The following is a 21,065-nucleotide window of genomic DNA, read 5'->3' on the forward strand; positions in this document are numbered from 1 at the left end:
AGGCTGCCTCTCAGAGATGGGGATGTGATGGGTTGGATCACAGAAACCCCTTTGGGACTGCCACATTATGTGCCTGGGCTACCTCTGAGCCCACTTTCCCTGGCAGCTTGGGCCTTCAGTATCTTGACTTGCCCGCTGCAAATACAGATCCAAGTCTGAATCATGTCCCCCACAAGCTGCAGGCTTAACTGAAAACAGCTTAAGAAGTGCTCCTGTCTCCAGCACAAAGATATCCAGCTCCTGAAATAAACCCATTTTACCCTGTATAAAGGTTATACAGGGTAAACTCATAAATTGTTTGCTCTCTATAACACTGATAGAGAGAGATGCACAGCTGTTTGCCCCTCCACCCAGGTATTAATACATACTCTGGGTTAATTAATAAGTAAAAAGAGTTTTTATTAAATACAAAAAGTAGGATTTAAGTGGTTCCAAGTAATAACAGACGGAACAAAGTAAATTACCAAATAAAATAGAACATGCAAGTCTAAGCCTAATACAGTAGGAAGCTTAAATGCAGGTAAATCTCACCCTCAGAGATGTTCCAATAAGCTGCTTTGACAGACTAGCCTCCTTCTAGTCTGGACCCAATCCTTTCCCCTGGTACAGTCCTTGTTCCAGTTCAGGTGGTAGCTAGGGGATTTCTCTTGACTGCAGCTCCCTTTGTTCTATTCCACCCCCTTATAGATCTTTGGCACAAGGCAGGAATCCTTTGTCCCTCCCTGGGTTCCCACCCCTCCTTCTAGATGGAAAAGCACCAGGTTAAAGATGGATTCCAGTTCAGGTGACATGATCACATGAGTAAACAGAGCCATTTACAACCAATCATCCTGGCTAATGGGAGCCATTGAGATTCCAAACCACCATTAATGGCCCACACTTTGCATAACTACAATAGGACCTTGGAGTTGTATTTTATATTCCTAGTTTCAGATTCAAAAATGATGCATTTATACAAATAGGATGAACATACTCAGTAGATCATAACTTTTGCAAAGATACGTTACATGGCATATTAGCATAAAACATATTCCAGTTATGTCATATTTACACTCATAAGCATATTTCTATAAAGTATTATGGGGTGCAATGTCACAGAGGTCATGGAATTTACTGTGTCTCTTAACTCAGCCTGCCCATATCAACCAAGCAGTCTGTGTAATGGAAAGGACAGACGTCGCTAATTTGGTGTCTGAATGGTCCAGTGGCAGGAAGTTGAAGCTAGACAAATTCAGACTGGGTGTTTTTCTAAAAGATCTGGTCTAGGAATGGTTTTGGTGAAGTTCTCTGGCCTGTGTATAGAGGAGTTCAGACTAAGATGATCACAGTGCTTCCTTCTGGCCTTGGGGAATGAGGGCTGAGCCTAATGCGGTGCCCTCTGCATTCCTCTGTGCTTAGACTCTAACATTATGCATTTCAGAAGGGGAGTGACTGAAAAATGCTTTAAGCTTGGAGCAGCACAATGCATATTGGATTAATACAGCAAGGACTCAGTTCATTATGCTTATACCATTATAAACTTTCTCTTTAAATTACGTTGGCTTATCAACCATACACAGGCTGCGAGTCTCTCACTGAAGTCACAGATTCTGTGACTTCTGCAGCAGCTGGTGCTGGCCCAGGAGCTTCAGGGACACAGACCTGGGTAGGGAGCCCCAACCCTGTCCTCAGTACCACCAGGAGTCCTGGGCCATGGGTCGCAGCCTGGCCCTCCCTCCCTCAGTACCACGGGGGTCCATGCCACAGCCTGCCCCCCGCCCAGTACGAGCGGGGGTCCCAGGCCATGCGCTATGACCCATCCCCCCCCTCCTCCAGCACAGAGAGAGGTCCTAGGTCACCTCGACCCCTCCCCCCAGCACCCAGGGCACCCCCGGACTGTCTCCCCCTCACAGTAGGTATTTTTAGTAAAAGTCACGGACAGATCATGGGCCCGTGAATTTCTGTTTACCATCTGCGACCTGTCCGTGACTTTTACTAAAAATACCTGTGACTAAAATGTACTCTTAACAATGAGTATGACACATTGCCTTTCTTTCTGTCTGACTTGGAAATGCTTGGAGCTGGAGCTCTGATTGTTACTGTAGCAGGATGCTTGCCTCCAGTTCAAGGTTACTGCTGGTTTGCTGCCATCTAAAAATAAACTTTCTCTTGCATCCATAACTAATTCATAAAGTTTGACTCCAGACGGATGTTTTCGTGCTATACTCCGTGCTAGGGCAGTGCCGCAGTATTCAGCCTCTCTCTGCCCTTCATCTGTGCCGTCCCTTCCTTTGGAGCCCCTCAGCATTGCTCATTAACTGGCCAGAGGGGTCACTGTTCCCAGGAGCTGTGTAGCTCCCAGTGCTGCTAACCTAGGAATCAAAGTCTGGTTCCCTTAGAATGGAAGTGTCAAGTTCCAACAGTAGCTGACTTGTGCGTCTCCTTGCTGAGCTCCACGTGAGTGGAGCATCGTAATCCTGTTTGATATGTACCCAGCTTTCTTTGTAGAATGGGGTCATCCTATAGCTCTTCTGGTAGAATCTGGCTTCCCTGCAGCATAATCTGTCTTCACTATTGAACAACTACAAAGCACCACAGTGGCGGATACAGGTGGGGTGGGGACTGAAACATTTTCATTTTCTCCTGTTGGACTCCTGCCCTGCAACCTCCCAGGATCTGTCTACACTCTGTTTTAAAACCCTGTGTCACTGAGTCTGAGTCAGGGGCTGCAGACTCAAGCTTGCGCTATGGTGCTGAAAACATCAGCACAGTATAGATGATGTAGCTCAAGCTGGAGCCAGGCTCTGAAGTTCAGGGAACAGGAGTGGGCTTCAGAGCTGCAACTCCAACCCCAATGCCTACACTGCTGCTGTTAGTGGCATAGTGTAAGCTCTGCAAGCCTGAGTCAGGCCTGAGTAGACCTAGACTCTGAGACTCATTCTCAGTATCCCCTCCCTCCCTAACCTTCACCTGATGTCTTTAAACTGCAGCTGCATTCTACCAGTATAAGACTTTTGATCCATGCAGCACTGTAGTGTTTAGGCATCAGAGAAACACATCAGGAAAGGCTCCCATTCTGCCTAAAGGAGGTGTTCCCTGGTTTATGTGGCCGGAAGCAGAGACTGCTTTTAGCTGAGGTAGCTTTATAGAGTCGTGTCTGGATCCTGTGTTGCCTTGTGTTATGCATGCCAGGTGCACCTCATCACGTGTGTTGCCTGTGCTGCCAAAAAACCCTGTGTGTACTGATGTTCCATTCACTTTAATGGAAAGTTTAAACAGCAGCTCATCGTAAAGCTTCAGCCGCAGGAGGGCTTCAGCCACAGAGAAAGCAAGTGGTGAGAAGTGATAGCATGGGCCTGTATTCTTGCCCCTGGCCAACCTGCAGTGTGTTTTTCCTGTCATCCAAAGATAGATTTGTAAGGCTTTACCAGTATCCACATACCATTTTGGAGCTAAACACTGAGGTTTCTGCCACGGAGAACTAACTACAAACAGTACTGTGAGTGAAATGACCTTGAATCGTGATGTGACAAGCTTATTTTGGCCCTAGGAATTTGAGAATAGCAGCTCCTCCATTGTCTGATATATTATAGAGTATCTAATCCCTTTTGTGGCTGGTAGGGGCCAGAGCAATCCATGCCAGCCCTCAAGCAATTGGGGATTGTACAGCAGGCTGCAGGAGTTCCACAGGATCCTGCCTGACTAGTTACAGAGGAACACTTGAGGCTCAAGCTCTCTGCATGGATCCTGGACGCCTTTGATATGAGAGCCTTACCCTGGGGTTGATGCAAGCACGTTGGCTGCTGTCCAGGTCTTCTGACAGATGCTTTGTTTTTATTGCTCCTGGACAGTCATTTTCCTGTGATGCCGCTAGCTTGCAGATCTATCCATGTGTTGTTAGAAAGGTTTATAATAAGACACAGTAAGGCAGAATTAACCGGAACAATTCTAAGGAAAACAGACAGACAGTCTCCTCTGTAATCATGACCATTCCCGCTTGCAGTTCAATATACACACAACTCTACTGTCAAATCTTTTCATTTGAACATTGGAGACAATCTTCACCAGTGCTTAATTTGTGCCAGGACTGACACCTCTAGCAGTTCATACCCCGGCACTTCTGTGTCAGTTATGAATGTTTAAAAAAAAAAATCACTTGAGCCCTGGCACCTCTTTCATTACAAATTAAGCGCTGATCCTCACCTGCCATACCCAGCTTTTCCATTGCTGCATTTTTAGGTGGGGTAGGGTGGGGTTTATGAAGACCTTCAAGAAGCTTCAGAAAATATGTTTCGACAAAGGGCTGTCGTACAAAATACCACAGTGAGTTTGAGAAATCTGTGGCAGGAATTCACTAGCATGCCTTACTGCATCTTGTTAACTACTTGAGCTGTGTGCATGCCATCTGAAGTCAACAGAGCCCCTCAGCTGAATTACAGTCTTGTATTCTTTCAAAATAATTGTATTAATGCTATTTTTTCCCCCATCTGGCCATTGGTATGATCCTAAAAACAAGTCATGATTGATTATTGCCTCAGTTCTTCAACACAAGGCTGGCATTATAGAGGATACAGTGAGTGTCCAGTATCTTGAAGGGGACTAGGGAGGGTTCGAATGCCCCAAAACATCAGCCTATCATTCGATATACTGATAAAAAACCATGTACTTGCTTCCGTACTGAGTGATTACACTACTGTCAAGTCAGCGTTTATTCATGTTCCAGTATTGCCTTTAAAGCTCAAGCACAAAGCAGAGCCTTCATAGGAACATAGGAAGAGTCCACAATACTGCCTCTCACAATGGCCCCCCCCCAGATGCTTCAGAGGAGGATGTAAGACAATTACACTTGGACAGTTATGGCAGGAAATATCTTCCCAACTCCAGGTAATGAGGCTAGGTGACTGGTGCCTTCCCATATTGGGTGAGTACCAACTAAAGGGAAGGACACGTGACCACCTGACATGTCTCCTCTGTCCAGTGACCCCTCCCGCCCTGTGCCCAGCCCAGGGCCACAGCACTGTCCCTGTCCCATGTTCCCTGAGGCAGGGGAGGCTCTGTCCTCCTCTCCCTGTATCTTCTTTCTCCCTTCTCCTCCTCCCCCTGTGCGTTCAGCTGTTCTCCCTGTCCCTGGCAGTTGGGTGGGAAGTGGGATGGAGCTGCTTCTGCCTGAAAGAGCTTGGCTGGGGGGTGAGTGTGTGTGTATGTAGGAGCGTTCCTCTCAGCCAGGCTCTTTAAGGCAGAAGTGGCTCCATCCTGCTCCCCGCCCAACTTCCAGGGACAGGGAGAGCAGCCGAATGTGCCGGGGAAGAGGCGCGGGGAGAGGACAGAGAACCTCTCCCTCCCCACTCCCTGCTGGCCAATCTGGGGAGTCACTTGACCTCCCCCCTCCCCCCCATGGTAGGTTCTATCACAGAAACCCTCTTGGGAGCTGCCACCTGATGTACCAAGACTACTACTACCACCTCTGCTTTCCCTGCCAGCTCAGGACTCCAGCACCCTGTCTTACTGAGCCAGACACTTCCGTCTGCTCCACAAAGACTCAGGGTCTGAATTACTTGCCCCAAAGCTACAGGTTTACCTGAAAGCAGCTCATAGAAGTGTTCCTGTCTTTAACACTCAGATGCCCAACTCCCAATGGGATCTAAACCCAGATAAACCCATTTTACCCTGTATAAAGCTTATACAAGGTAAACTCATAAATTGTTCGCCCTCTATAACACTGATAGAGAGATATGCACAATTGTTTGCGCCCCCAGGTATTAATACATACTCTGAGTTAATAAGTAAAAAGTGATTTTATTAAATACAGACAGTAGGATCTAAGTGGTTCCAAGTAATAATAGACAGAACAAAGTAAGTCACCAAGCAAAATAAAATAAAATGCACAAATCTATGTCTAATCAAACTGAATACAGATAAGATCCTGACCAGTTCCAGAATGCTCCCTTATACAGACTAATCTCCTTTTAGCCTGGGTCCAGCAATCACTCACACCCCTTGCAGTCACTGCCCTTTGTTCCAGTTTCTTCTAAGTATCCTGGGGGTTGGAGAGGCTCTCTCTTTAGCCAGCTGAAGACAAAATGGAGGGGTCTCCCAGGGGTTTAAATAGACTTTTTCTCTTGTGGGTGGAGACCCTCTCCTCCTATGCAAAGTCCAGCTCCAAATGGAATGTAGGAGTCACCTGGGCAAGTCACATGTCCATGCATGACTCTGTTTTTACAGGTAGCATCCATTGTTTACATGCTACCTTGAACGTCCTCAAGTAGCCTTCTTATGTGGATTGGAGCATTCCAAGATCCATTGTTCTTTAAGTATTTCTTGATTGGGTACTTAATTTCAACATTCCTTTCTCCAGGAACTGACCAAATGCTCTACTAAGGTTATTTAGAAATCAAGCCAGTAGACAGCCAACATTCATAACTTTGAATACAAAAATGATACATGAATACAAATAGGGTTAATACATTCAGTAGATCATAACCTTTGAGATATGTTACATGGCATATGTAGCATAAAACACATTCTAAGCATATTTCCATAAAGCCTTATGGGAGGTACGGTCACACACACACCTGCCCCATATTCTCCCTACGCATCCCCTCTAATTGCATGTTCCCATTATCCATACAAATGTCCAGTTCTTTTTTAAAATTAAACTAAGATGTGGTCTCAGTTATACCTCGTAGCAGTGAGTTTCACAGATTCATTCTGAATTTTGTTTTTCAAAATGTCATTGAGTGTCCCTCATTTTTGTATTATGAGACTAACCAGGAGTGCCCGGTTTACCTTCTCAGCCATTCAATCTATAGACCTCTGTCAGGTAATCTCTTAATCTTAATAATGCTGTAATATTTTTGGTTAAGCGTCATTGACCTAAACACAATCTCTGCCCAGGGAGTTTACAATCTGAAAAGTTCTGGACAAGCAGCTTATGTGTGATGGTGTATATGTGTTTGACTCCACGCTTCAACTGGATTCCCTCAGTCTGTGTGTAAGAGACCATTAGTATAGATTGCTTTTCAGGAGCTTTAGACTGTATATGGTTCTCTGGCAACTTCTTCTCATGATACAGCTACTGCACTCAATAATGATCGCCAGGTTTCAGTCAATTATGTAGCAGTAAGATACCACAGTGATAGAATTGTAGTCTGTACATGCAAGAACAAACTCTATGGCACACAACCCTTCGCAGATGGTATGTTTAGATCTGGCAGGATTGGGTGAGGTGCTCTGGAAATGAAGTAGAGACAGAGTGCCTCTTGTAGTAAATATGGCGTCATTATGGAAATATATGTTAGATGGAAACTTTTTCCAAATCTACATTTTCAAGGCATAAAAAGTATCTTTCTGTTCAACTTAAAAAAAAACAAAACCTGGGTTTTATTTATATCAGATGTGTAAGTGACCCAATCACTATCAGGTAGATGTAACTGAGCATAGTATTTAGCCTTTATCTAGCACTGTGCACTTCTAGAGCACAGCACAAACATTAATGCTCCACTTCCTGAAATCTTCCAGATGGAACTGAGGGGATAGAGACTGTATTTCATTGTGACATATGCACTGTTCTATGGTTCTTCTATAGATCCCTACTGAAGCACACCAGCTAATTAAGATTCAGGGAAGGCAGTGGTTATGATTCTGTGGAGCATTCCTGTATAGCTACTGCCAGTGACAATTGTGATAGACTAGCAGGTTGTGGGACAGATTGATGCATGAGACAAGTGTATCCTGGAAAGCCAGCAGAATTCACACCTGGAGTCTTGAGCGTTGTGTGCTGCAGCCTCCAGTGACTTTAAACAAACTTAGCCACATCTGATCCATTGAAAATGGAAGAATGCAGACACAGTAGCAAAGAAACTTAGCCATGACATGTTAACCATTGAAGCAGGAAGTATTTAAAGATGGCTAGAAAGATGGGTGCTTTTCTGGTTCCAACTTATTACATAAATTGTTGGAGGTGTCCAGGGATGGCACAGGGGAGATTTTAATTATTCACTTGTCATGTTTATTAAGAGCCTCTTAAGAAAGAAGGAAAAAACAAGAACATTCATTAAGATCCCAAAATTGATTGAAAACGTTTGTCTGCCATGTTCATTCCCATTCTGCTGCTTTTGCCTCTTCCCTTTCCACTGAAGCACGTGGCTGATGTGTTGGTGTAGTTCAACAGGGTGTCCTCCAAAGCTGGATGAATTATGCAGTTTCTATAGAAATAATACGAATCAAAGGAAACTTCAGCCCATCAAACTCCTCCCCTGCCTCTCCCCCCCCAAGTGTATTTTCCAAACTCTGTGTAAAATACATGAGTCTGGATGACATGAGTTACGGAACTGGCCTGTCTTCTCTACAGACGTGGATTCAAACCCTGCCTTGGGTCATGGATGAAAATGGGTTTCCTCTTTTTAACCCTGGCCACCTTTCATGAACTTTTTATCTGTAACTGCTCTTTCTTGCAGGTTCAGATGTTGAGATGCGATCTGTGTTAGTGGTTAACACGTGTTTAGTACTGGACCTCATATTCACAAGAAGTCCAAGATTAGACTAGCAGGCACAGTACATGTCAGAAGAGAGGTGCCTTGGCTGAGCTAGATGTGTTCTTGTACACACACCTGTGAAAGTACAGGGTTATGGTAATAGAGGATGGTGTAAATGAAGTGTGAGCTGCATTGGCAGAGCTGCAGGGAACAAAAAATCCTTTCAAAATGCTGCTTGGGGTTTGTTTGTTTTTTTGCTTGGTTTTTTGTTTTAGAATGGGTGTTGGGAATTTAAAATGTGGCAACTGAACTGAATCTAGATTTCCTAAATCTATCCTGTGCTACCTCACTGTGCTGTTAGTTAATGTGTTTATCACTGCAGTGCTCAGAGGCCTCCATTAGGGTCAAGGCTTGTTGTGCTGGGTGTTCTCAAACACATAGGAAGACCTGATCCTGGTCCCAAAATGCGTTGACTGGAATATGACACATGATATGTGAAGAGTGTAGAGAGAGGGATACAGTCACATGCATGTATTGTTAGATACAAGTGTTTATTTGTATTGCAGCATTCCAGCTGTCCTGAAATGCCCCTCTGCCTTGCCATCATTAATTGGCTGGGCATCTTTTCTAAGCCTCACAGTTGAGATTCCTCTTAAAAAGGGAGAGGGTAGTTGCCTACCTTCCTATATGAATTAAATCATTTATCACCTCAAACCAGAGGGCAGACACTTGGGAGTATTAATGGCTGGATCTATGGTTTTATCTTGCAGACCATCAAAAGATGTGCTACTCTGCACTGGTGCTGGCTATGATATTCTCCATGGGAGAGCCGCTGCCATATCACCACTATGGTAAGAACTGAGTGCATTGTGGAGAGGGAAATCTGCTGCCTAGACATCTTGGGGGAGTTCCTGGTGGCCAAGAGCTCTCCAGAGTGCTAGAGGGGGATTCTCCCTGCTGCATGCATGGGAGGAAAGAGATGCCCCCTACACCTTCTCTATCCCCTCTCCAAATTTTGCACCAGCACGACGTAGGAGAGTCATTGGCCCAACATTGCCAAGAAGCCTAAAGGCTTGTCTGCCCTTGACACTGCCCTACAGTGGCACAGCTGCGGCAGCGCTTCAGTGTAGACATACACTAGAATAACAGGAGGGATTCTCCACGTCCCTGAGAGATGTAGCTGCTGTTGGAGAGGTTTGTGTAGGAGTCTCCTTAGATAGTTCACTAAAATCCATGGTAAAGATGCACAATCTCTGAAGCCAGTGAAATGGGGAGCACAGAATGAATCTCTCCAAGCTTTCAAAAACATGTATTCCTCTCCTAGTATAACCCGGTGATTATTTCCTGCAGGTGTCCTTGTTTGCATGGGCTGCAGCACTTTCCTAATAGCTAGGTTAAAATTAATTACTACTAGTGATTTGGATTAATTTTAAATGGACTAAAGTACTGGGCAAGAATATAAATCTCTTGCCCATAATGTTTATGGTCGTTGGTTGGTTTGCTGCTGGGACAGTAGCTAGAATAGAAATTTGGGAATGCATTTACTCAGCAAAGCTGCCCATCAGGTGCCCTGCTGTGAAATGTGTATAGTTTTTTTTTTCTGAGCCATTCACATCTCCTACCACAAAGACCCCACAGCTGGCCATCCAGTGACCAGGGCATTACCTCCTGGGTGGCTGAAATTGCAGCTGATTTATGCTTGTAAATGTAAAAGAAGCAGGCGATGTCTTGCATCAGGGAGGGTAGCGTGTTTGATCAGCACTAGATACTGAAAGCCCTTTTCTCCTCATGTACAGAGCACCTCAACTCACAGTTTGTCCAGTTCTTGTTGGATGTGATTGAAGAGGGGCTGCCCTCAGATACCACAGAGCAACTGCCTGACCTGTTTGTTAATGTCCTTCTGGCCTTTAATCTCCACATTCCAGGTCAGTGACACTACTTTTCCTCCCTTTCACAGGATTTCGGTGGTCTACAGGAGGGAAATTTCTTGACCTCCTGGCTGCACTATGCTAACTTGCCAAGCTCCCTTCTCTTCTTTATTCCCTCTTCTAGTCCTCCAAGCCTTCCATTGTAGGCACTGAGCAAGGACTTAGAAAAAGAATGCCTTTGGGGGCAGAGCATGATTTTAATCACCCACTAAGGAACGTGTGTGTGTGAGAGAGAGAGAGAGAGACACCCTGACCCCTCATTCTCTGGCCAGGACTAAGTCGACACATACAACCCCACCTGGGATTCCAGGTGAAAATACCGTTCTAAGTGAATGACAGCTTGTCAAAACCAGTTAACCCCTTGAGGCAGGCCAAGCCATCCGAGCCCACATGATTCCCTCCACTCTTTCAGTCAGTTATTTTGGTGGGATGTTATATCATGCCATGCACTTGCGTGGGTTAACTTCACAGGAACATCTAACTACTTTAGTGGGCACGTATCAGTATAATTGCACAACTACTAATCTTCTCTCTCCTTCAGGTGATTGGCAGAGCTGCTACTTATCCCTGGCTGTGCCTCCTGAATCTCATTAAACGTAGATGCATTAGGGTCAGTCCCATAAACATATTCTGCTAGGCATCACTTTCTCCTGGATTTCTTGATCCCTCATCATGCCTACCATGTTGAGCTCCTTACTAATAGGCAAAAGATCTAGTCTTGTGGAAAGAAGCTTAACCTCTCCCAGCTGCTGCTGTTTGCAAGAGTTTTGGAGTCCGTAATCATTTAGAGGATGGCAGTGTAATATTAGGGCCTAGGCTTGGATTAATCCCGAATATGCAAAATCTCCTGTTGCTATGTTGTAATTGTCATGTTGTTTCCTTGCTGTTGTTCTGTACAATGCCTTTATCCCTGGCTTCATGGAGAGAGAAGGCTGAAGCAGCAATAGCTCACTCATTATTTTGTATTCCTTTTCGTTAACGTGCAGGTAGTTGTGGTTTTGTTTCTAATTTCATATGAAAGTTTATCGCACAAACACCGATTATGTATGCTCTCTCGGTTGCTTTCATTCATTATCCTTTCTTACTATTACCCAGTGCATTTGCTGGCTTCTGTAATTAGGCAATAACACTTGAGAGGCGGTGCGTTTCTGGGGGATTATTGCCCACCTGAAGTGCAGCAGGAAGCTGAGAGCAGAGTGACGTGTTCTCGTCTTCCGAGAACTTGCTAAACGATGTTCAGGCTCCTTATTAGTAGGTTGAATTTTTATTCCCAAACCTTCAGAATCTGTCAGAACATTAGCACTTCACTGATGGAGAGGTAGTTAAAGCTTTCTCAGCCCTCGTCCAGACTAACCCGCGGCATCGGCGGGTTAAAATCGATTGCTCGGGGATCGATATATCGCGTCTAGTCTGGACGCGGTGTATCGATCCCCGAGCGCGCTTACATCGATTCTGGAACTCCATCAATCCGAACGGAGTTCCGGAATCGACACGGAGAGCCGCGGACATCGATGCAGCGCCGTCCAGACTGGTGAGTACCTCGATTTTAGAAATTCGACTTCAGCTACGTTATTCTCGTAGCTGAAGTTGCGTATCTAAAATCTATTTTAATTCCTAGTCTGGACGTGGCCTTAGGATCTGTTACTAGATTAACTCCTTTCAACCTGATGGCTCCTGAAGTACTTTACAGATTAAACAGTATAGACCGGGATCCCTATCCCCACCACAGAAACACTTCGGCAGTGTTCCAACAGTTCACAGCAGGAAGAGATGAATAAATCCGTATTCAAACGAAACCTGAGGGAGGCAATATAACTCAAGTAAGAATTTGGCCAGGACACTAGGATTAACCCATCTATTCTTGCAAAAATGTAGGTCTTCCACTAATCTGTTTGTCACCTCATACAAAAGATGGCACTTTCTGCCTCCCTCTTGCACCATGCTGAGGCTTAGAGGTCATTAGTGTGGTGCACTTCATCAGCACCTGGGTTTTCCTTTGGGGAGTGTTCTACAAGTACATGCTCAGCCCTTATTTACTTTTGAGCTTGGAAAAGGTGCCAGGCCACCAAGGTATTGCTGACCTGACAAAGTGAAGGAGATCCTATAGTGGGGTGGGTGAGTCCTCTGGCTTCAAGTGTTGGATCTAAAATAGAATGGAAGTGATGTTTCAGAGTATAAAGCCTTGCAGGGTATTCCAAAGGCTGCTCTGATCCCCTGGATGGGAGCTAGCAGCAAGCCAGCTCACCAGGTGCAAATAGAAAGTGAAATTCCAGTGTTTATGCATTAAATTTGGAGGAGATTTCCTGTCCAACTCTCTGACATTCTCATTCTGAGCACAGCAATGATTGTGACATCCCAAAGATTCCCATGTCAGTGGCATGAAGACAGGCTTAAAATTTTTTCTTTTCCTTTGCCTCTCACTTTAAGCCAGCCTGAAATGTGTTGCAAAGAAATCTGTCATTGCTAGTGAGCCTGTTTCATCTTTTAGTTCCAGAACACAATGTGATCATGACTACGCTGAGCAAGCACTCCAACGTCAAGACCTTCACAGAAAAGGTGCTGTTGCTACTGAACAGGGGAGGTGAGTGTCTCTGCAACTTTATTACATTCCCAGCAGGTGGGAAAGGTTAATGGCAGCACAGAGCTAGAGAGATGAGGCTGATTCATCGAGAGGTCAGAGAGTTAAAGGGGGCGGCTGGCAGATGAGCTTATGGCTTCACTAAGATTTGCTGCTCTCATACAAGTCTCAGTGAGCTGGACAAGGCTGCATTCCTGAGGAAGAAACTGTCTGAAATAAAGCCCTGCTGATGACGTCTGCTAAGTAACTAGTAACGGCAGGTGGACTGATATTCTCTTGCAAGCCGATCCCTATGAGCTGAGATTAGTGCAGCCTTTTGTGGGAATGGCTAGGCTAGGCTTGGTGGGATTCACTTTTAATCAAGTACTGTAGGTAAGAGTCCATTTTCAGCCAATGCTGAAATCGACTAAAAGAATCAATTGGTTACAAATGGGCGTGTTGCAGAGATCAGGCGTCCCCGGCCCCACTCACTCATCACCAGCCAGGAGTGTAGGAGCATTCCCCAGCAGGAACTATTCAGCAGTGGGATTGCCTCCCTGGGAGCCAAGGGCTCATCCTTCTCCTTGCAGTCCTGGCTGGGAGTCCCTGCTCCATTGGTCCAGAACCCCAGCCTTTCCCACACCTTGTGTCTGCAGGGATTGGGTGTCACCAGCCCTGCGGCCACGCAGGGAGCCCTCTGCTGAGCCAGGGTGACCACAGCCTCCCCTGTACCTTGTACCCCAGTGTCTTGGGCCTCTCAGCCACACAGTGAGCCCCCTGCAGCCCAGCTGTCAGCACTGCCCTAACCCCAGCCCTACCCCCCACAACCACGGAAATATAGTTTAAAATAGGGAAAAAAATCTTTAAAATAAGAATCAATAACAATTCTTCACAATTAGAAAGCTAACAATTGAACTCTGCTGAGCCTACCTGCAGCACAGCAGCGTTATCTCCTCCTGAGAATGGAAGGCAGTTTTTCCTTTGTCTTCATGCCCCTCCTGGGATGGCATTCAGTACCCCACATGCCAGGATCTGCCTGCCTGCCTTTCTTGTCTGTCAAGTTCTGAATCACTCCCCTGATTGCCCATGCTGGGGAGCAGATGCCCCAGATGCTGGGTCTAGAGGGATACTGTCCTCAGAGAACACTGCTTACAGGTACACTTTCCCTTTTCAAATCACCCATCTGATTTGCCAGCTCCAGTATAGTGTTTGTAAAGCAGATCATTAGAAACCCATAAAGCTCAGCTCCCAGTCAGCACAATGTCAAGTATTTCTACCTGTTTATCTGCCACTGCATTGTGCTTTTTAATACCTTCTGGAGCACTGGCATTAGCTTGATTCTGTTGACATGCTGTTAAATAACCCATCCTGTGTCTGTGATACGTGTAGTTCTTTTCTCTGGCTTCAGTTCTTTTCAGGGTTGTAAATCATAGTCTTTGGACAACATCAGTTAAACTGCATACAGCCTCCATGCTGTCCACCTGACTTCCTTCCAAAGCCTTTACTTAACCCTTCCACTACCTGATTACCTCATGCTGCCACCTCACCCTGAATGGCTGCAAGAAAACAGCAGGAGTTGAGACCCTTTGGTAGCAATAATCTTTTGGGGAGACTTCACCTTCCTCCTTCCCCTGAAGCAGAGGAGAGGGGCCAGTGTACTTCAGAAGCTTCTCTGGGATGTGTATGAATAGAAGAGAGTGGAGATGCTGCTGGCCTATTTAAACCTGGAGGTGTTTATTATTTTCTTGCTTCTGAGTATGTTATTAGGCTGGTCTCCATGGTGAAAGCTCATTTCAGATACAAGCTCTGCTGGACTAGGGGGCTGTTGAGGGAGTTTTGCACCAAAATTAATAAACTCCGGGGAGAAGAAAATGAGTGTGGCTGCTCAGGGAGGCCAGCAAGTTCTGAGGGGTGCTGGGTAGTGCTGAAGTAATGAGCTTTCCCTGTGATGTGTTAGTGAAGCACAAATAATGATTAATACTTAGACTAATGTACGAGTTCGGTCTCAGCTCAGTGCCCTGCAGAGCCGTCATCCCAATTATGCAGCTCGGAATTAGGCACTGTGCATGCTGGTGCTCTCCCAGCATTCACAGCTGCCGCGCATGGTGTAGTGTCTGAACTAGTGCCTTGGAGTAGCTGTCTTAGGTCAGGGAAGGCACCTGGTGCTCAAGTCCTGGCTCTGTCCTGGTGCAGAGATTCAATCCAAAGAAGGTGGCCAGAGAACTTGAACAAATGTTGACTATAGATTTTAACACAGACTTTTTTTCTATGACAACCTGCCTTCATCCCTTCTCTGGCTTGGCCCCCAGATGATCCGGTTTGGATCTTCAAGCACCAGCCTCAGCCGCCGCATTCGGTGCTGAAGTTCCTTCAGGACATCTTTGCCAGCAAGGATACCGCAAACATCTTTTACCACACGGACATGATGGTGATGATTGACATAACAGTGCGGCAGATTGCCGATCTCTCCCCTGGAGATAAGGTGCTGAGCCAGAGGGACTGGGGCTGGGATGTGGGAAGGAAGGGAGCTTTCCAGTGCAATGGAAGAGAAGACCTCTTGCTACCCAAGCCATGGTGGGGACGGGAAGAGAGGAAGCAGGTTCTAGCAGTGAAGCAGAATAGCCCAGATGAGTAATGGGTGCTCTGGAAGAGAGTAATCAGTGATTGCTGGATCCCTTTTCTTTCCTGTCCTCTGCCTGTCTGGCAGAGCTGGCTTTAGGCCAGGTAACACCCAGCGACTCCTGGGAGTTTCATGGCCCATTGCTAACTCTGCAACTATAGGCCAGCCAGCTCTCCTCAGCAACAGGACAAGAGTGTGAGGCAAGCTCAGTCTGCCCTTGTAGCAGCTGGAGGAATGAGACAGTCCAGGTACTTGACTGAAGGCTCCTTTTAGGGAGTTGTTGCCAATTCTTTGTCCCTCACAGAGCCCCCACTTTGCTGTCAGATCAGGTGTTTCAGCCCTTAGGACCACTACAGTGATCAGGGAGCCGGGATCAGGTTTGAATGGGGAGAGGCATTAAAATTTGCCCCATCCATCCTCCATCCACTCACAGAAAGATATAGGAAGAGCTAACCTGTGAGAATCATTTCTCTGCGTTTCAGTTGGTGGTTTCACTGCCCACCCCGGGGTAACTGGCTGCTGTCCCTTCCCTCTGGGAACTCCCAAAGGACAGGGAGCTCCTTGCTTTAGCCCCCTCCCTAAAAGCAGATGAGTGGGATCTGTTGATGTAACTTTTGTAAGTTGCTCTGGGAAAAGCATCAAGATTCCATAGATACTAATGAGTCCCACAGAAGAGCAGGTGCTTACAATGGAATCTCACTCCTGATGGTAACACCACAGCAGCTGTTCCAGTGTTAATGCTTTTTGGAAACTGGGACACTTGTTTATCTCATTTAAATATTGCATTGTGCTCTGTCTCCCCCCACTGCAGCTGAGGATGGAGTATCTGTCTCTAATGCATGCGATCATGCGTTCCACACCCTACCTGCAGCATCAGCACCGTCTCTCTGACCTGCAAGGTACCTTGCAGCGCATTTTGGCTGAGGAAGAGGAGGGGCAGCAGTGCCAGATGGACAAAATGATCATCTGGGAAATGTATAAGGAGTTCCCAGAAATGTCTCCAGGAACCAGCTAACTGACCATCAGATTGGACTGAGAGCGCCACTTGGAACAAAAATGTATCATGTTGACACTTCTCCCCATCCCCTTCCAGTCCTGCTTATACATATTATTCCTCCAGGTGAGACCTAGGGTTCAGACAGGCCCTGTAGAAGTGTCAGCAATGGAATACCCCAGCAGAAAGCATTTTAAGGGCACTCCTGAGGTCTGGCCCTTTATGAGAGTTGTTACCCTGAATGGAAGAGGACGATTGGCACTAGTGTCATGCTCTGACTGGGACAGGAAGTCCATTCATCAGCTGTGTGGGTATTGTTAGCAGTAGGGGACACAGAGCTTGTGAGGGACTTACCAGCCTGGATGCTGGATAGCTTTGGATGTTTAGCTGTTCTGGGGTCTGAGGTCCCGAAGTAAAAAACCTTTGCCGTAGAGTATCCTTCATCCACATCCACATCTCTCCCTGCAGTTACCAAGTGGAGTAGGCCGGTGTTCGGAAGAAGCTTTCATAACATCTGTTTTGTTTTCTGCTGCTAGTGCAAATATGCTGCAGTCCTGGCAAATGGGATAGCTAGCTACATCTCCACTGCTGTCTGGTGAGCCTTTCACTTCCTCCTGGCCTCTGGGTTACAACCCACCAACTGGGGTCATAACAGCGTGGTCCAGCAGCTGCTTTTTCCAGTCTGCTTTACATAGTGATGATTAAATCCAAGATTCTCACACTGTGTCCGCGGAGTAGTAACAGTTGTCCAGGCAACGTTATTCTTTTCAGAGGCCTCTGGCCTAGACACAGTGCTAAGGTGTATCCTGCTAACTGAAACCTGCAGCTTGTCTCCTAGTGTCTTCCCAGCCTCTGGTGCATCACATGGAGGTGTGTATTCGTAGCTAGGGGCATGAGGTGCTCTGTTCTTAAAGCCTGTGGATTTCTTGCCTTGAGCTTAGTAGCGATTGGTTCTGCCTAGCTGTACCTCCTCTCCTTGTGCCAGTGGCCTGAAAGTTGCTTGAGCCTGATGTCCAGTAACTCTGCTTGTGAATATGCACAAGTGTGGAGAACCCGCTATATTTTCTCTAGGTCTCTAACAAAATGGATTAATCTGTTTCTTATTTATATGTTACAGATGTGGTCATAAGCTAACATGGGTCTGTAATATCCATTGCTATGCACAGGCACTGCATAAGTGATTGCTCTCCTTTGCTGGAGCTTTGCAGTGTTTTGTGTAGATGCTGTTAGAAATGAAACTGGAAATACTTAGGCAACTGGTTATTAGCAGATGAATGAGCAAAACTTGAAGTCTGTGTGGTGAGGGCTTGGGCCTCAAGTGCGATGTGAGTGTGAAGCCCAGGAAGGGATCTTGTGATGGCCCTGCAGCCTAAAGAGGGTGAGTGGATCATGAAATCGGCGTTGGAGCATTCAAGGCTAATGAACAGCCCGTTAGAAACAAATCTATTTTCCCTGTCAAAATGTCTGAATGCCAAAAAGGAGCTGTATTTTCGTAATCACTAACGTAAATGTAACACGCAAAGAAATAAACATGTCTTAAACGCTGAGCGCCTGAGAACACTTCTGTTGCCTACTGCATTCGGTCACTATCTGAGACAGCTGTATCCTTATTGTGGGGACTGAGGAAAGGCCACTGCAAAATGGTGTGAACCCTTGTCCTTGGTTTGTTCACTAAATGTTAGTTCAAAGTATACGGTTGCTAATCTTTAAATGGGAGTTACGGTAATTCAAGAGTTGATTTTTTTCAAACACCAGAGCCCCAGGTAGGGAAATACATGAGCCGAAACCCAACTCTCCTGCCCCATCTCAATGAAAGGATGGGCAGAAGTGGGGAGAGCTAACTGTTCTGGCCTCTGGGTGTTTCTGATCCGAGTAGGAAGGAGTAAAAGTCTGAGGGACAGTGTCGGGGAGGAGGTTCCAGTGAAACAGCTCTGCAATCAATAGTCTGCAAAATAGCTCTCCAATAGATTAAGGGTTTGCTTAGAGTTGCAATTCACATCCTACAACACACAACTTCAGTCTTCTTCCAGCAGAGCTTCCGTTTCATTTGGCATCCTGCATCACAGAGGATTTTTTAACTGTCTTTGTTAAGCATTAAGGAATCAAGCTTCTGCTGTTGAAGCTAGCTATATACCTGTTACCAACCCTCAGCCCTTCCCATGGGATAGGTAAAAATGAGGTGGGGACAAGGGGTTGCTCCAGCCTCATTCTGAGGTGCTCGTTAGCATACTATGATAGAAAGGGTATATGTTGACTCTGCTATGGAGAAACCTGTCACAATTGCCTTGGAGGTAGGACTCGTTTGGCTGCTACGCTGAACGTTGGGCTGCTGAAGTCTGTTCTAGGCTTGCATCATGGTAATTCCTTTCAACTTCAGCCCCTCTGAGCTGGGGCAAAACTTACCAGAGCCTTTGGCTTACTGTGACGAACTGGGAAAGTTCTTAATGTTTTCTCTGAATACTGTGTTGGTGCCTCAGTGTCCCCATGGCAGTTCTTAAGTATCTGGCAAAGCCAAGGGCCAGTGCACCTAAATGCCTGACACCCTGTCTCCTAGCAACTGATGGCCTGGGCCCCTCCCCTGCAAAGGTGCCAGCTGAAGGTGTTGGAGACAAAGGGATCAGGTGACCTCCTGGCCCAGGAAAGGGGCTGAGCAGAGAGGAGGGGCTGGGAGGGGTTGTTAGGCTGGAGCTGGCTGGGGTCGAGGGTGGAGGGCAGACCTGGGGGTCTGGCTCACTGCCCCCCAGAATGGACCCAGCTGAGGGGTCCGGTTCGCTGTATCTACAAGCTCTGTTTTAGACCCTGTTCCTGTCATCGAATAAACCTCTGTTTTACTGGCTGGCTGAGAGTCACGTCTGACTGCAAAGTGGGGGTGCAGGACCCGGTGGCTTCCCCAGGACCCCGCTGGGGTGGATTCGCTGTGGGAAGCACACGGAGGGGCAGAGGATGCTGAATGCTCCAAGGAGAGACCCAGGAGGTGAAGCTGTGTGAGCTTCTTGCCCTGAACAAGTCTGCTCCAAGGGAGAGGAGGTTCCCCAAAGTCCTGACTGGCTTGGTGGGGTGCAGTTCCAGAGCATCGCCCGGTGACTCCGTGACACTTACCTGCGAGCCCTCCTTCTCAAATGGGTTCCTCCCGGAGTGCTATTTCAGTAGGGGGACAGTTGCCCTCCTGCGATTCCTGCCACCTGCTTGGGCTGGCAGGTCTGAGCATCAGAGCAAGTCAGGAAGAGACCTGCTCCCCTCTGCTGGCGGCAGCAGTGGCTGCAAGATTGGGTCCCTGCTCCAGAGGAGTGGGCAGTGGCTCTTGTGTCTGGAGAAAGTCAGCAAGAGGGGCAGGACGTATAGAGCTGTGGGGAGCAAGGAGGCAATACCGCAATGGGACAGGTGCAGTCTCTGGTGGAGAACCAGTGTTCTGGACACTGATGCCTGCAAGTCTCTGTGATGCTGGGAGGCTAGATGCCAGCTCGTGCCCAGGCTGCAGGCATTAGCTAAGAACTGACAAACTCATATCTGGAGACCAGACCAGCTCACCTGTATGTTTGTTTTGCTCAAAACAGGTATTTGTCTTAGACTGTATTTAGTGTTCAGGCTCTATGAAATGCTTGTTAATTGCTGCCTGCATTAATCTCACCTGTAATGTCGGGATTCCACACTAAAGAAAATACATATGTTTTGCCTTATAACTGAGAGTGTTTGCTCTGAACTTGTGAACCCAGGTGTGGGAATAATCCCCCTGCCCATCCAGAAGCCATCAAAATCAGATGGGCCATCAAGGAACATGGCAATATAAAAGATTAATTAATGGCCTTATCGCACCATGGAAATTCTATGTGCAAGGAAGCTTGTCCTGTGGACTTCGAAGCTGAATGAAGGAAATAAAACAGTCACAGAAAAATGTTCCCGCTCTTCGCTGTTTGAACTGTCACAGGGCCAGGGCCACCAAATTGAAGCCAGTGCTCCCCCGGGGCTGTGTGCTGGGGTGTTGAACAAATCTGCAGCTGCCTCCCCTGGCACTGATAAAATGTGAGCAGTCACCCTCAAACCGTTCTTGAGAAACCCCAGGGAGACCACTGTCACTCTGCCCTACGGCTGGTCTGGGTGCTCTGACAGGTAAACCCTCCAATCTACAGCCTGAGTGAGCCAAGCTGGCTGAGTGCCAGACTTGGTGCTAACGTTGGCTCAGCCCAGTGGGGAAGCGTCACCAGTGAAATGCCCTGCGCTGTTGCCAGCACAATAGAGGGCTCCCTCAAGTGTCGGTTCCCCAATGCACTTGTGGCCTTGGTGCTACTGAGCTCTGGCTTTGTTAGACAAGATAGAAGCTGATACAGAAGACAGTAAGGGGACCAGCAGCTCCCCAATGAACCTCCTGTCATAGCTGCTAGCCCCATGTTGTTCTCTATCAAGGCCACTGTCTTTCCTCCCTACTTGCCTGCTCTAAGCATGGGGGGGAATGTCTCTGAGTATCAATACATTGCATTGCCACTTCACCCATTGACTCCTGGTCCCCTGCCTGGCT

The 21,065-nt window shown here is 46.9% G+C and overlaps 1 protein-coding gene across 2 annotated transcripts in view; it reads left to right on the forward strand.

Moving 5' to 3' along the window:
• The window catches only part of NCKIPSD (NCK interacting protein with SH3 domain), a 94,438-nt gene extending 76,339 nt beyond the window's left edge, over positions 1–18,099 (forward strand). For both annotated transcript variants that reach the window (XM_030570058.1, XM_030570059.1), the window contains exons 9-13: positions 9,224–9,304; positions 10,250–10,378; positions 12,870–12,962; positions 15,248–15,420; positions 16,370–18,099. In XM_030570058.1, coding sequence (XP_030425918.1) covers positions 9,224–9,304; positions 10,250–10,378; positions 12,870–12,962; positions 15,248–15,420; positions 16,370–16,573 — 680 coding nt within the window. In that variant the 3' untranslated portion in view covers positions 16,574–18,099. The remainder of the gene's footprint in view (positions 1–9,223; positions 9,305–10,249; positions 10,379–12,869; positions 12,963–15,247; positions 15,421–16,369) is intronic.
• Positions 18,100–21,065: the final 2,966 nt, after the last annotated feature.

This window comes from Gopherus evgoodei, chromosome 7 (assembly GCF_007399415.2).
Source record: "Gopherus evgoodei ecotype Sinaloan lineage chromosome 7, rGopEvg1_v1.p, whole genome shotgun sequence".
NCBI lineage: Eukaryota > Metazoa > Chordata > Testudines > Testudinidae > Gopherus > Gopherus evgoodei.